Raw genomic sequence first — 16,293 nt, 5'->3', positions numbered from 1 at the left:
AAATATCCGGGCCTGTAATTACCACAGAACCTCATTTCTTAGGAACAGCAATGGGTAACACTGATTAGTTGAAGTTTTCTTTGTTTATCTTGTCTCCACTGCTATTTTTGGAACATTTTCTCTTGCCTTAATTGTTACCATACTCGCAATTCATACCACTTGTTGTCATCATTGACTAGTTTATTAGCTGTATTTTTTGCTCATCTTTATAGGGTTCTGGGGGTGGGGGTATCTGTTAGTTGGCTATGAGATCTGTTTTTTTTGTTTGCTTTTGGTTTGTATGTTTGTTGTTTATGCTGCTGAAGTTCCCAACTATGGACCTGCCTCAGATTTTTCCACGTAGTAAGAGAAGTTAACAGTGGAGGAAATGAAGGGCTTAACATATATTATTATCATGTAATAATCAGCTGAAGAGGTAGTTTTGCTTGGGCTTGTATTGGCTGGCTCATTGATTATCTCCTAGATCAAGAAGTTGTTTACTTGCTCTATGCAATTATTAATACATGCACTTAAATTTTTGAGTATTCTCTTTAATATGAATAATTAGATCCTTTGGTTTCTACACTGAAGTTCATAGTAGCCTAACAATACATGGGACATCATACTTCTTGCACGCAGCAAGAAGTATGATCATCTGCAAGGCATCATACTGTCTTGCAAGCAGTTTTCCATTTTAAATTTCATTTTAGAAATGCAACTTTTGTCTAGGGAGTCCTGTGCTATCCACGATAGCACTGAGGTAAATAAGCATTTTAGCACAATTTTTTAATTTCACATTTAGATGAAATGAAACCTCTTTCTTCAAGATCCAAAATATCTGGCTTGCCAGAAATATTACCCACCTCAGCTGGTAATGATATCTCTCCTCACTGTAGTTCTCTCCCTCATAGCAAGGGACTGGTGCTAGCCACTCCAACATTTGAGAAATTGGTAATTAAATATTGGAATGATACAATGTGAGCAGTTTTTCTTATGCTCGTAAGCAGTTTCGTAGATTGTCGTGTGAGGTTATATCCTTCATTTTTGCTATAGCCAGAATAATATACTGAGGTCTGTTTTACTGTTTGATACATTTGGACAAATTGCCCAAGTGTCAYGTCTGCTTCTTTTGTACATTGGATGCAAAAACCTGTCATGAGTTGAGAAGAGTTTTTCTTGTTGTTTTTAAGAGTATTTTGCTAAGTTTTAACCACGGGAAAAAAACAGTCACTGGCTTGTCAGTGGCTTGAACTCRGTGTTTTCTGTTTACAAAAGCCAGGAATATGGAGATATACCAAAGAAATTACTAGGCACTCTTTATTATTACCAACAACTTCTTCTTTGTGCAGGTTTGAAAAATTCCACCATCAACGTCGTCACCTTTCTTGGAACTAGAGCCCCACTCTGTTAGCCAAGAGGTGTAGTGAGAATGAGTACTCAAAAAGTAGACTTTCCTGCTGCTTTAGGTCTTGGGTTGTGCATATTCCTAAGCAAAACTAGAATAAAAGGGTTAAAGTAGCTGATAGATGTGTTGGTCAGTGACTTGTGAAACACTGTGAGAGAACAACATCTTGCATGAACTCTGTACTTCAGGGTGTTGTAAGATAGTTTCTCAAGACGTTTTCCATGTCTGACCATAGCAACACTGAGACCAGACCTGGAGTCGCCCTCCACTGCTTCACTGGAGATGGCCAGAGCTGCGATGGGTTTGTAGTCCGTGATTCCCTTCCTGTTTTTGGTCACTTGGGCAGCACTTTTCTGTGCAGAGTTGAGCATGTTTCACATGTTTTGAATCTCTCATGCGGCAACACARAAAGTGTTTGGTCCCTTCTGCCTTGATATTACAAGTTGATCCATTTGCAAGCTTTGAGATTCACTTTTGGGGCAGATCCATGCTACCAATCTCATCCATTTCCAACCATCTCTGTTGTGGGGCTACCTTTGCCCATTGAAAAATAGCATTGAGTCATGCCAAGGCTGCGAGACCTCTGCAGCATCCAACCTTGTTTTGGCTTTTCTCCTTTCTCTCCCACTCCTCCTCTCCTCGCTGCCCCCCAGTCACTTGGCATCATTGTCATTTGCTGAGGAGAGTATCAAGACCTGTTGGTGCACCTTGGCCTGTAGCAACAMGTGCCACACTTGCTATGCAATTCTGCTGTTTGAGCCCAAACTTTTTCCACAGCTTGACAGGCATTTTCTGCAGGGATGGAAGGTCAGCTTACACAAAGAGTGTGGTGCTCCACCTTGCCTTGGCTGCCGTTCCCCACATCTTGGTCTTTGCTAGCTACCTTGCTACCTGTTGCCCATTCAAAGAAGACAGTTCTCTTGGATGCAAACTCCTGCTGTGTTGGCCCAAGCTGGTGACCTTGCAGCTTTAATTTGAGGGGTGCAGCTATGAGATATCGACCTTTTTTGGCCCATCCAGCTCTCATCTCCTCTTATCTTTACCTCATCCACTTTGGGGAAGGACCACACAGCTGTCCTAAGCCTCTGAGGTTGCACTAGGATTGTAAGCRTACAGCCTCCTTTCAACTTTGGCACCTAACTCTGCTGTCAGTCAGATCATTTCAGGTGTATCTTGGTTGATGCCTGTCAGGAACATGCAAGAGGTGTTGCAGTGTTTATTATCAATCTGTSATTTCACTTGCGCCAGCGTTGGAGTAAAGAACATGTGCAGATATGGAAGTGCTGTGAATGAAAAGCTATATTCACCTGCAACTGATGGAAGTGGCTGGAGATACTTGTGGCAGTGGCTGTTTTGATGTTTGCAGGCATGCAAGACTTTGAAATCTGCTCAGTTACCCATTGTAGGACAAAATGAGTAACTGTTCATGCTACAAAGCAGTTGGTCAGTTGGCCAGCTCACAAGGTAGAAGTGTTGACAAGAGCAGATTATTAGGTCTGGAGAACTGAAGCTGGTGCAAGTTGAAAGTGTAATGAACCCCATGTAGACATCTACAAGATGCTGTTTTGGTGCTTTTGTCAGGAGCTGTCTTGCTTTTGCATCAGCTCAGCAGTGCATATACATCTTTACAAGAGCCTTTACTCTTAGAAGACTTTCCTCAACTGTTGTCTTTTTCAGTGGGGAAACCAGAGAGGCTCATAATCATAACAAATTCTGTAAATTTTGGCAGAGTTGCTGAAGCTGAGCAATATTTCTTTCTCTTCTCCTGCCTGGTGATAGTTACTGTCTAGGATTTTTCACTTTTCTGGCTTTTCACTCTTCTGTGCTTTTTTCACTCATTTTTCATTCTTATGTTTTCTCTAACCTTTCAAACGATATTGAGAATGATCATCTTCTAAGCTGCTTTCTATTTAATTCTCTTTGCTAGATATTTTTTGGCTTTTGCAATCTTACATTTTTACTATCCTAACAGGATTTTTTTCCATCATACTTGAGGTATTTCCATTTGGCATCACTTGTATGTATTTTGATATATATTAGCACAAAAGCCTCTTTGCTGTTTTAGACTCTGCTTATTTAGCAGATGTGTTTTTGCGTTCCTACATTACATTGTTACTGGGGCAGGAAACCATTCAATCTGTGGCTGCACATAATGCCATGTTGTGATAGTCCATATGGCTTTTAAATAATACAGTACATTTTTTTTTTCAGCTTCACCTGACTTTCTTCATGTTACTTCCACTTTCCAAACCTCTGCATCTGCAGAAATGTTAGAAACAGAGAATGGTAAATTATATTTATTTCCTATCTATGATATTTCTTGCTATATAAATAGCAGTATTTCGGTGTTCATTTTTCTTATGGCTTCTTAATGATCTCAATGCAATGTCAGTATTTCATTTGTTTTTAATGCTTTAAATTAATTGTAATATTTTCGAGTGTTCTGCTGATCTAGTCTCAAGTAGGTGATCCTGATATGATGTGCCAGAGTAGTGTCTTATTGGTGAATAAGGCAGAATTTAGTAGTTGAGAGGAAATTCTATGGCTTGATAAATTTAGATTTTTCAGAATAATGGTAGTTGTTCAGGGGAAAGGGTTTAGTCTCCATAGAGGAGGCAGTTTTTAAAGAGATTTGTTCGYTGATGATTTGCTTTCTGTTGTAACCTCTTAAAGTAGTTTCTAGAGAAAGGAACATTGCAAAAGACTGCTCTATATTCTATTTCGGTATTAATAAATAATTTTTACATTTTTCTTTTATTCATCTARGATTTTTCTCCTTGTCCACATGGTATTTTTGGTTTATTTGTTTGTTCATGTTTTGTCTTAAAGCAGAAATGTGCTTTAGTGTATAAATATCTAGTTATGACTAGTCAGATAGAAGACAGTTGTGAGGTTTTGGCTGTTTTTCTATGCATGATAGTGTAAGCATGTGATATATTTTTTCATTATATCAGTCTTCCCCTTTCTGGTKACCAGATTTGAAATATGATGTTTTGATTATTTAGCATAGTGCGCTGAGACAACAAAGCATAAAGCTCCCGCAGTTTCTGAGTAAAAAGCTACTGTGGAGCTACTGTGAAAATTCATTCTCTCCATCACCTTTTTCCAATCACGTTCCTAAATACATAGGAGGTGGCAGCTAATTCTTGGGTTTATTTACATGTTTCTCCCACAGCTGCAAATACTACTGAGTGGAAAACATCTTTATTTCTGGTTTCCAAAGAAGTCAAGTTACCAGAAACTAGAATGGGTAGTAATCAGTAGCTCACATTCTTTATTCTTTGTTATTTTAAACTGTGGTCTTGGTATTGCTACATTTTGGAAGAAATAGAATAATGGAGAATCTGGGTTTCTTTTCATCTGTGATCACTGCAGTCTCTGGGAAGCTTGTCTTAGTGTTTGTTCCATAAATACAGTATTTAATTCTGTTTTTCATCATCCTTCTTTATCACATCTATATTTTCTTTTGCAGAATACAACTTATAGGATTTTTTTTTATCACTGCAGTTATCCCATATTGATATTCTATTTTATCTGTGTTTTGAGCTTTACTTTTCTTTGTTGTGTTTTGTTTCTTAATGCCTCCAGGACACTTTCTTTCTGTCGACCATAGAAAGTCTTTCTGGTACTGACTTATTAATTGATGTCTAGAAGAACATATACATATATCTTGCTGTTCATTTTATTTTGTTTTGCTTTCTTGGAGCTGCTATTCATATTCCAAAATGGAGAAATAATGTAAAACTCTCAGATGATAAAAATTCTGTGTAGTAGAGAACAACTGAACCAACATCACAGTATTCATGAAACTCATTTCACAGCTGACTTTCAGGCTATCTGTCATTTTGCTTACATTTACCCTGATACTGTCTTTATAGCCTCATTTCCATTAGTAGATTTTTGTGATATTCCACTTTGGAATTGTTTTCCTTTCTGCTTTTGGTGAAGCATGGCCTGCTTCTGCAAGATTTCAAAGCGCATAAAATGTCTACCATTCCTTAAATGACACAAAGCAAACCTAGTCATTGTCCATTTTGAGATTTACTGTACCTATTTTAATTGTTCAGGTAGTTTACAGGGACTCATTGTGGAATAATTGAACTGTAGAGAGTAAAATTTTAACTCAATAAGTACATCACATATTAAGGTTTCAGTACTGCATTTAGTTCTGTATTATAATTACTGTGATTATAATTACTATGATTAGTTTTTCATGTCTTAGTATGTTTACAAGAGCATTTTCCCATATTACAAAATGACCATTATCTTACTTGAAAAAAAAAATATTAAATGTGGTATAACACTTGCATGCCAAAACCATATTGTAAATTCCTGCTCTTCAATGGTCTGTATGCCATTATCCATAGAAGTTGTTCTCCTGTACTGTCTCCATAATTTTTTTTTAAAGGAAGTGACAGTTTTAGTAATCTGATTTAATCTGATTTTTCAACATTTGTTTTTTCATTAGAATACTATTACAAAAGCTTAATTTTTTTAAAGTAATTTTCCTCCCAAAAATATGGCCTTTCATAATAATATTACTTATATGAAATTGATTTTGTGGCAGTGGAGGGAAAATAAGATCTCTAGGTATGACACGAATTTATTAAGTATCATCAGGAAAGATGACTCTATATTTCTGAAATCTCATCTTCTGGAATTAGCCTTCCTTAATGTCTTAAACTTTTCTTGTTCTGTATTTGCTATCCAGAAACCAACTCCAAAATTCATGTCTTTGCCCTTTATGGTAACAGCAAGCACAGTGCTGGAAAAGTAGAATAGATTCCATAAATATTTCCACCATTTTTCCATTGCTTTTCGTCTGAAGGAGACTTAATTATATTGACTGCCAAGTGCATGCAGCAGGCTTTTTGTTAAACCTTTTATATCAGCCACTTCCGAATAACTTGTCAGATAGTTCCTACAAATATACGTAGCCATATAATGTCAGTAACTCATTAGTTTTGTTAAATTAGAAAGATTTTAGGCATAAAAAATTTTAAGGTAAAAAAGTAGAATGAAATTTTTCAGTCCTGTAAGAGCTATATTGTTAAATATTCTAATCTTTGTGATGTTGCTTGAAAATTTAATTATCATTATTACCCTTAGACATTCTGATAAAAATGATTATTGTTATCACATCATTACTTCATAAAGAATTCATAAAGAAAATCATACCAATTGAATTTGGGTTAGGGGAGGTTAAAGCAGGACTGATGGGATAGAGGAGAAACTACAGAAGTTAATTTTGAATAACATTACTAGACATTACTAGTGTTGTAACACTACAACACATTCTTGTGTTTCACAGGGTATTTTCACAAGCCAGGGAGCATGATAACACTGAAAGATGAATGTGATGTGATAGTAGCTGTAAAAGGAAGCTGACTGTAAAAATGGAAAGATATATTAAACTGGATTTTGTAGGGAATAGTCATAGGGTCAGTATTAGGCAATAGTTTTATTAATGACCTAGATGATAGAAAGGAATTGATGCTTGTTAAATTGATAAATGGCTCCAAGCTGGAAGATGTGCTACTACACAGAGGATAGGAAGTTCTTTCTGAAGAACAATGATTTTGCTTATGCAAGAGTAATCAATTGTATGAGTGCACGATGGAGAACCATTATCTCTCAGGAAAGGAACTTTTTGTTACAGTGAATCAGAAGCTTGACCATGAGCCAGTATCATCGTGTTGTTGCCAACATGTAAAGTACCATATCAAAATGTAACAGTAGAACAGATACATGAAGAAATCCTTCAGCTCTACTGAACTTTTAGAAAGCTTCAGATTACTGTGCTCCAAAAAAACGCACACTCAGAGCAGTTCAGAAGGTACCAGCAAAAGTGATTAGAAGACTAACAGTGAAGCCTATGAGAATATTGAATGAACTGTGTTCTTTAGTCTTCATAAAAAAAATCCTGAAGCACATCAGTATTCAGATACATCTCAGATGTATCACAATCTGATTTATTTACATTTTTCTATAGCTGCTAATAGTGCTGAGCTAGAACTATTTGCTTCTCCAAGCTGAAAGATACCAAAATTGTTACAAAAAACAATGGATGACCAATCATGACATATTCACTTTTTAATTATACTCTTTGATTGTTTTTCTTCTTTTAAAGATAAGTTTTGGACCTGTTCCTTACTTCATTCTTATGCTATATCTGTAATTAATCAAGCTTTTTGTCATCAAATACAGTTACACTAACTAGTTGTTGTAGGAGCCAGCATCCACTCTATATTTTGTTGTTAAAGGATGTTATCTGTGGAAGTGATGTTTGGATATCTTCAAAAAGCTGCCCACTTAAGAAGTGTTTCATAAAACACTTCCCTAGTTGCTTTTTCTTTCATGGTAAGAACATGTAGCTGAAACTCTGACCATCTCATTCAACATAAAGACAATGATTAGAAAATCATCTCTAAACTGAGCAATTTCTTGTAATATTGCTAGCAAATATCTATTTTTTAAGTTTCTCAAACCTTTTCTGAGCTTTTTCATGGTGCGTATCTCACTTCTTACATTGTTGTTATTCTTACATCTCTTGTGAAGCTACAGGAATGTAAAATAGGTGTAAATACTGAAAGGTGAATGTTGGTCAGGACACTTGCATGTGTAGATGCACATAAAGGTGTCCATATGCTTGAATATGGAGGAGAATTCTGTGTCCTGGGTATTTAGGAGATATAAAAATGCCAGATCTAATTTAACTTGTGCTGTATCCATACCTTAGGAATCATCAGCTTTATGTCTGTTAACCTATACTTGAATTTCAGGCAATATACTATTTTGATTTTATTTGCATCAGTGTTTCRTTTTGCGGAAAAGCTTCTGTTGGCTGAGTAGTATGGTTTTTTTCAATGGCTCTGGTGTTGCGGCAAATTCTTAAACTCAGATTTGCTTTTTAGCTGTTGATAAAATACAGCCAGTTTCTTCGAGATCCACAATACTTGGTATTCTAGAAATGGCAACAACAAAATCTGGTAATGACATTTCTTGGAAAAGTAATTTTATTACTACTAGGAATTCTAACAAGAAATGTCAGTATGAATTTTGTTGTTACTTGTTATTTATTTTTATCATGGAGTTAACATAATTAAAGGAAGAAGTGATGTATTCACTTTGCATCTGGGGTAATGTGGAAACTGGTAGTCTTCTGCAATTATGACACACTGAGTATAATGGAATATTAACATTATTTTTTCTTACATTTTTGACATTTCAAATTACATATAAAATTATCTGAAAAAAAAATGGAGGCTAGAGATGGTCTAAATTATCGCTGTATATTTATACTTTTGACTGAACATGAAGTTTCTCCTTCTATCCTTACTGATTTACATCTGTAACTACCTCTGCGCCAAAAGCACTAGCCAAAATGCATAAAGGCTGTATCAGCCATCYCCTGAAATCAGTGCAACTACCAGCAGTTAGCAGTAAACAGTTATTCTAAACATAGAACAGCACTTCTGCCACACTTACTACTCTCTTTCTGGAGTGTGATTTCACTAAATTATTTTGCCTCAAAATTATAATTRTGCTTTGACAGGTTTAAGGTGCATTTTTTTTCTTACTATAAATATTCAAATGCTTTTGCAACCTGTTATATCTGTCTCAAAGTGGAACTGGATAAATGATAACGATGTTTCCTCAATGTTTCACGCAATAATAAGGACTGTATGGCTTTTTTTTTTTTTTTTTCCCACTTGCTCCTGAAACAGATCTCCTTCATCTTCTGCATTTGGACATTTCTCAACACTTCATCTTTTTCAGAACTCATATATACATACATATATAGTGTGGCTGGGCTAATGTTAATGATCTTTGTGTGAATTGATTGTTTTTTTTTTTCTTTCTAAAGTTGAAAAGGTGCTATTTCATGCTACTTCAAATTCATCTTTTTAAGCTGCTCTGTGAACCTTCATTTGTTAGGATTTTCTCCAACATCTTGTATTGGATTTCCCTTCCAACCTAAATTATGCTCTACTACTTTGATTCTGTGATACTGCTTTAGGTTACTTRCATAAGGGAGGTATTTATGGACTAATTCATCTCTTTATGCTTAATTTTACTATTGAAGGTATGCAGTATGAAAATAAAATTAAACATTATTTAACTTATTTAAAAGATTTGTCCAAACCAATGTGTATGAGAGAAGATGGTGACTTTCCCTTGTTGCTGTTGAATAGAATTTAAAAATCAGTTGTAGATAGCTAGCCTTGTCACTAATGCTTCAACATTAGGTGCTATATRTGTCCCACCTTCCCAAAGAAGGCACACTGAACAGACTATGGTATCACAACTATCACTTAAAAATGAATCTACATTAAATATAAAATAAATATAGGTGTTCCAGTTTGCCAACAAAGATCACTTTGTATAAAGCCTGGCCTCTCTTACTGTTTCAAGACTGTTTTCATATTTCATTTTTAGCTACCCAGGAACCTGTCCTGAAATCCACATCTCTTCCCTCCATGAAAACCAGAGGGACAGTAAAGGGTAAATAGCATATAATTCCATTAGCTTTTCATGCCATTCCATCACTTCTCTTTGCTATGCTGGATAACACAAAGATTCATTCAAACATACAAAATAACATAAAAGTCCAGTCTGACTTCTTTTCTTTCTTCAAGTATTTAAAAATAAAAAATTAAAAATAATTAGTCCATTGAGAAGAAATCTGCCTCACATGAGAAAAAAAGACTTTTTCTATCACCCTGCTTCACCTGACATTAGCTTCAGTATTTATATAACACCTCATTTCACAGCTGATCTTCAAGGCTGCTGATGTCTTGCTTGATCTCATATTGACGTTGCCTTAAAATATCCAYTGCTGCTGTCCAAATATTGTGCTGGCTTGGTGGCTCTAAGGTCCCTGTTAAAATTAACTCCAGATTTTCTTTCAGCTTTTGATGAAAAACAGCCCGTTTCTTCAAGATCTGAAACATCTGGCATCCAAAAAATGCCATCAGCGATACCTGGTAATACTTGCAGCTGTGATTGTAATTAGAATTTTAATTAGGAATTCTCACAGAGGTTTCGATATGTTTTTGGTATTTAACGTGAATCAGACTAGTTACAGAACCATTATAATTTATTTWTTCTATTGAATACCAGGCTAATTTAGGAATTTTTATATGATACTCCAAAATTTTTGGGTTTTGATCTACATTCCTACTATGTTTACGAGTTTATGTAGTTGTCCTTTATCATTACAGACTTTCGCCTTCCTTATAAGATATTATAGTACTTTTTACAAGGAAAAAAGTAGTTCAAGGAAAAGTTAAGCTACACTTAAACCCCCTAGTTGTTGATTGTTGAAACTGAAGTCCTACAGAAATAACAGGATCAATAGTGAGCTCATGGTGATTATGGTCACTTCTGCCTCATCCTTGGTTGTTGACTAAAGTAATGTAAGGTGCCCATTTTTTTTAACAAAATTAACCAGAATAGCCAATGAACTTTTCAGCTATGGCTAGACTGTGCCTAAGAGTACATCAGTTCTGTAAGTATAGCACAAACTTACCTGTGAATAYTGATGAACTTTAGCGAGGCAGTAATCTATTAGAAAGGTCATTTCTTTTTTCTATAGTAGTTCTTCCCTCTGCCCTGTACTTTGCCTGAATAAAATGTTTCCTGGCCTATCCTTACCTTGATTTCCCAGGGAAATGGTGACTATGCACTTGCTCTGTGTGCCTATTTGTGTCTAGCGCTTTCCCCTCTGTTAACTTTAACAAAGTCTGTCAATTGCAGAGGAATTCGCTAAGACAATTTAAASATTTCAGACAATTTAAAGAGTTTCTTTTCACCTGAGAATTTTTACAAGCATTTCAGTTTTGAAGTCTTAAGAAAAGAAGGAGGAAGAACTTAGTAATTCTGTGCTTTTCTTGGACAATAACTAGTGACCCAGTCATCGTGAAGCAAACTGGTCTGAATTAGTTCTGATCCTCATAAAACACTTTTTTTTCAGGGAGGCCTTCCAAAGACAGTAGTTGAAAATGTTAGAATGTGCAATATTTGCAATCAGCCTTTTCTTTGGCTGATATCAAAGTTCGTATCCAAGTCTTTCACTCACTCTTCACTTCTTACCTCCCTAGCTTTTTATAGTCGTATTTTACATGCTTCACAGKAATTTTGTTAGGAACTTTTTAGTATTTACTACTAGTAGGCACATGTGTGTTCCTGCATATCCCAGACAATATATACATCTCTTTTATACCTAGAAACATACCTATACACATACCTAGAAATTTAAACTGAAGATACTTTCTGAATTCAGAGCCATGGGATTTAATATAAGATGTAAACTCTGTCCAGTGAATGATGATACTGCTGCTCTATAAGAAAAAAACTCTGGTTTATTTTTCCAGAGTTTACAAATAACAAAGATTGAGGGTTTTTCTTTGTTCATTTTTCAGCTWTGCATGATTTTCTTCATGTTACTTGAATTCTCCAACCAGCTCAGCCTCTAGAAATAYCAACAATGAAAGCTGATAAATTATAAACATACTATCATAATTGTACTATAAATTATAATCATACTAATTATATTCCTATGTTGTTTTTTTTTTCTATTATAGGAGTTATCATAGCTTCCATGTTGATAGTTTCTGCTTGTTTCAGTGCTACATTGACTTTTATTTATGGCACGTTTCCTTCTCTAATCCACTGAACTAATCTGATATTTTTTGAGTTCAGACCTGCATAAGGTTATTTCAGGAAACTTGATGGGCATTGCTAAATTACTTATAGTTGTGGTACTAATCACACAGGAAAGTCAGGAGATAGCTGAATTAGTTTGGTTAGGCTACATTTTTCATGGGTTTTATTATATATTTTATTGATGACACATTACTACAAGACCTTGAATTTCATCCTTMTACAGGTTGGGGATTTTCTTAAAACTCAAGCCTGCAGTAAAGCAAGATGTGTGACAGTTCTCTGCTGCACTAAATGTTCTTTTTAGGAATCCTTTTCTAGGCTGCGTTTTACTACTGAGGTTGAGCTCAACAGGTTTTCCTTGCTGAAAGTTTATTTTATCTGAAAGGATTAGTGTACTTGGATGTTTGTTCAATATTTATGTACACTCAAGATCTCAAGAAGATGTTTTTGAGTCTTTCATCATCATCATTTGCTGTAAGACTTTCTATATGCACTTTTATGTAGCTGCAGTTCTTCCCCCMCAGAAATATTGTTACCAGCATAAATTGATATGAATTTTGTCAGAATTTGAAAGTTTAAGTTGCTGAATGGTACACTTGACTCGTAGCTTATTTCAGTCATTTCACTGCTGATTTTCAAGCTAAATCAAGCAAAAGCTTTCTTGCCTTTGTCCTTTCCTGAACTTGGCGAACAAAGATGCTGTGAGTTGAATGTAAAGTTGTGGCTGAAGTTCCTTTGTATTTTGTGTGCGTGGTCCATGTGAGATATCTCCAAATACTAAAATGAAATGCAGCCTGTCTCTCTGAAGTCCAAAACCTCTAGCATCCTAGAAATGCCACCAAACATGTCTGGTAAGGACATTTGTTCAAAAACTTAGTTCTGTTGAGAACTGGATTTTTTTTCAAGGAATATAGTTGCACGTTGTAATTTATGAGTTTTGTTTTATGTTGGAATCAAAGTACTATGGTTTTACTAATCTTACTGTACTAATTTTACTAATCTTACTGTACTAATTACAGTAGTAGTAATTACTAATTACTAATTGCTAATTTACTATTATTGTACTAATATTTTGTTAATTGCTTGGAATTTGATGGAAATTCCAATAGATATGAGTGCAAGATGAAATCAAGCAACAGCCTGATGCTTTATTAATGATGGTAGTTCTCATGTGCTAATGTAAATGTGAAATAAGTAAATGCTTCTCTAAAAAAGTGGAGAAATATTGACTTTATACGGAGATGAATTAATATGCAATATTCAAAATGATGAAGAACAGAGCCAAGTCCTCATATTAAAACAGATAATAAAGGATTTACCTCATCGGAGTTAGATATTTTGCTTTGCTGCCATTAAGTGAGGCAATGTCGGTTCCAGGCCAATATTACTTTTTTTAAGCATTACTGTATTGCCTAACTGCAACTTTTTAAGCTGCAAAACATGGTGATTTAAGATAKTTTAAACAAATATATCTTGAGCTGACACTGAAGTTAGATGTGATGCTTTCAAACACTCTTGAAACTTGTTATACCTGACTCCCATAAAGTTAAACAAGGTAGATCATGGTATGCAATTTCCATGTTCTTTGCCAACATATATTCTTTTGGATTCTTTTACTTTCTCTTTTCAGAATATAGTGATAAAACTTTCCAGCTTTGGCTACAAAAAAGAACAAAGAAGCTAAATCAGAGCTCAAGCTTTTATCTCTTTCACTCTCCGCACTTCGGAATGGTGGAGAATTACATCCAAATCTGGGCTATTGCAAATTGTTGCCACTACTCCTTTACCCTGAGAAACTCACTTCTAATACTTCTCTTAAAATCAAGAAAAGTGTTGTAAAAAAAAAAAAAAAACTACTGAAGTTTTATGCATTGCTTCTTAAATGGTTGTAATCACTACCTAGCATATCATACATAGAATCATAGAATCATAGAATGCCGAAGGTTGGAAGGGACCTCAGAGGTCATCGAGTCCAACCCCCCTGCTCACGCAGGGTCACCTAGAGCACGTGGCACAGGGCTGCATCCAAGCGGGTTTTAAAGATCTCCAAAGAAGGAGACTCCACAACCTCTCTGGGCAGCCTGTTYCAGTGCTTTGTCACCCTCACAGTGAAGAAATGCTTCCTTAAGTTCCTGTGGAACTTCCGATGCTTCAGTTTGAAGCCATTTCCTCTAGTCCTATCCCTGCCCACCACTGAAAAGAGGCCGCCACCTCCTCCTCACTGCCTCCCYTGAGGTATTTATACACGCTGATCAGGTCCCCCCTCAGCCTCCTCTTCTCCAGGCTGAACAGACCCAGCTCTCTCAGCCTTTGAAGTTAATAATATACCAAGTTATATTATAATATACCAATAATAATATACCAAGTTATATTATAAGCCTGAAAGCCTTAAGAGAAAAGATGAGTATGGTTTTCTATGTTTTGCAATAACAGAACATTCAAGTTCAGCTTTTACATACTCTGCCTATAAAGTAAGTTATGCTGAGCTGTTTTAAGCCAGATGGATGCATTTCCAAACAGTTACAGATTTTGGAAGAATGGAGAAGATTTTGTATGATCTAGTCTGGCAGTTAYCATTTTAATAAAGCATATGAACAACCACATGCAAAGATATTCCCAGATTTTAAGAAGGGTTGAAAAAAGGTACTGAATATGATAATAGTGTTTATTTTGCATCTTCTAGGCATATGTTTGGTATGAGAAGGAAATATTTATCATATGCAGTAAATTGTGTTTATAGATTGCCTTAGTGCAACCAGCTGAAGAATTCTGGTTCTCTTTTGCTTTTGCTYGTGAGTGTRTGTGTGTGTGCGCATGTGTGTGTGTGTGTGTTGGGTGGATAGAGAAGGAAAAAAAGCTTATCGCTYGTACAAAGATTGTCTATTTTGAGATTTTCATATTTCATTTAATCCCACCATTAGACTTCAAGTCTGTCTCTTTTTTTCTTGGAAGAGTGAAAAAGTAATGAAAAAAAATGATTATATTACAGTTTTCATCACACTGTCACTTCTTTTTTTCTGCTCTGAACACCTTCAGACACATTTGCTTCCAAGTCTAAATTARAAGGCTGCTAAGTAAGTGTTTTGTGTCAGTCTTTTCTTAATAAACAACTAGAAACTCTTTTCTATACAAAGTGCCAACAGAATGCAATCTTTTATAAAAACTTGAGCAATTTCATTATTCTGTGGTTGTAATTTCTACTCTAGAAAATGGAAAAAAATATTCTTAGATTAGAGTTCTGTCTAGCATAGGATGTTGGAGACTGTAGGTACCATATCATGCTTCATATCTTCTCTTTTTTGCAAAACAGAGATGATTCTTAACCATTCAATATCTTACTTGTCTTTATATAATCTTGAGCAGCATACCTTGTATAGGGTGGTGTGTTGTGGCATCTCAGCAACAATGGAATATTTTTCTTTATTTTTTCCTATTTTTCTCTTGAAGGAGGACTCCGACACTTAAACTAGGTCATAAGGGCAAACTCTCGTTAGTGAGATGAAAAATAGCAAAGTGGGAGTTACAAGGCCAAGCTTAGGGATTTTTTTGTTGATGTTATTGGTTTTGTTTTTTTAATCTCTGAGCAATTTATAGTCCAYGTGTCTTAGAGGAAAAAAAAAGGATATATTTATTTGAGGAGATAAAAAGTTTTTCAAACTTCTTTAAGCCTAAGGAGCCTAGCTAGATTTTTTACTTTTTTTTTTCCTTTCTCTATAAACTAGGTTTAATATGGAATGTAATAATTTTCATTTCTGCTTTTGTCTTCCTCTGCAGTCTCATTTAGATCTTTGCAAATGTACTATATTATCCCCTTGTGCACTTAACAACTAGATACACTTTTATACACACAGTACACAGAGTATTTGCCAACTGTTATACTTAACAAMTCTCCAACTCTGTTCTAGTGAAAGTGTAAACACAGGCTAGGTAATAACAAATTTGTGGAGCTCTCATTAYTCCCATTTTTCAATGAAGAATATAAAGACAGGTAGGAGAATAAGTAGCCCAAAGCCACAGAGAAACACACACTTAAGAACTGCAAGTTTGAAATGTTCTCTTCACTGTTATCCAGTTAGTGATCTTTCTCTTTTCCCGTCCTGCGTTCTTGTAGGTGTAATAGGGGTTCCTATATTTTGATTCCCTTTTCCATTACTTGACCTTTCTCATGCTTGTGTTCATAACCTATTCTGTATTTTTATCAGATTCTTCTCTCCTTTTTTTTTTTTTTTTTTTTTTTTTTT

At 35.3% G+C, this 16,293-nt stretch overlaps 1 protein-coding gene across 1 annotated transcript in view; it reads left to right on the top strand.

Moving 5' to 3' along the window:
- Positions 1-16,293, top strand: part of ABI3BP (ABI family member 3 binding protein) — a 152,218-nt gene that overhangs the window by 64,682 nt on the left and 71,243 nt on the right. The window contains exons 17-21 of the mRNA XM_026035896.1: positions 782-850; positions 1,620-1,685; positions 3,596-3,670; positions 9,824-9,889; positions 10,297-10,371. Of these exons, the coding sequence (XP_025891681.1) occupies positions 782-850; positions 1,620-1,685; positions 3,596-3,670; positions 9,824-9,889; positions 10,297-10,371 (351 nt within the window). The remainder of the gene's footprint in view (positions 1-781; positions 851-1,619; positions 1,686-3,595; positions 3,671-9,823; positions 9,890-10,296; positions 10,372-16,293) is intronic.

Source organism: Nothoprocta perdicaria, unplaced genomic scaffold (genome assembly GCF_003342845.1).
Source record: "Nothoprocta perdicaria isolate Ctin4 unplaced genomic scaffold, notPer1 scaffold_169, whole genome shotgun sequence".
Lineage (NCBI taxonomy): Eukaryota > Metazoa > Chordata > Aves > Tinamiformes > Tinamidae > Nothoprocta > Nothoprocta perdicaria.
This window is presented reverse-complemented; position numbering and strand designations above follow the sequence as displayed.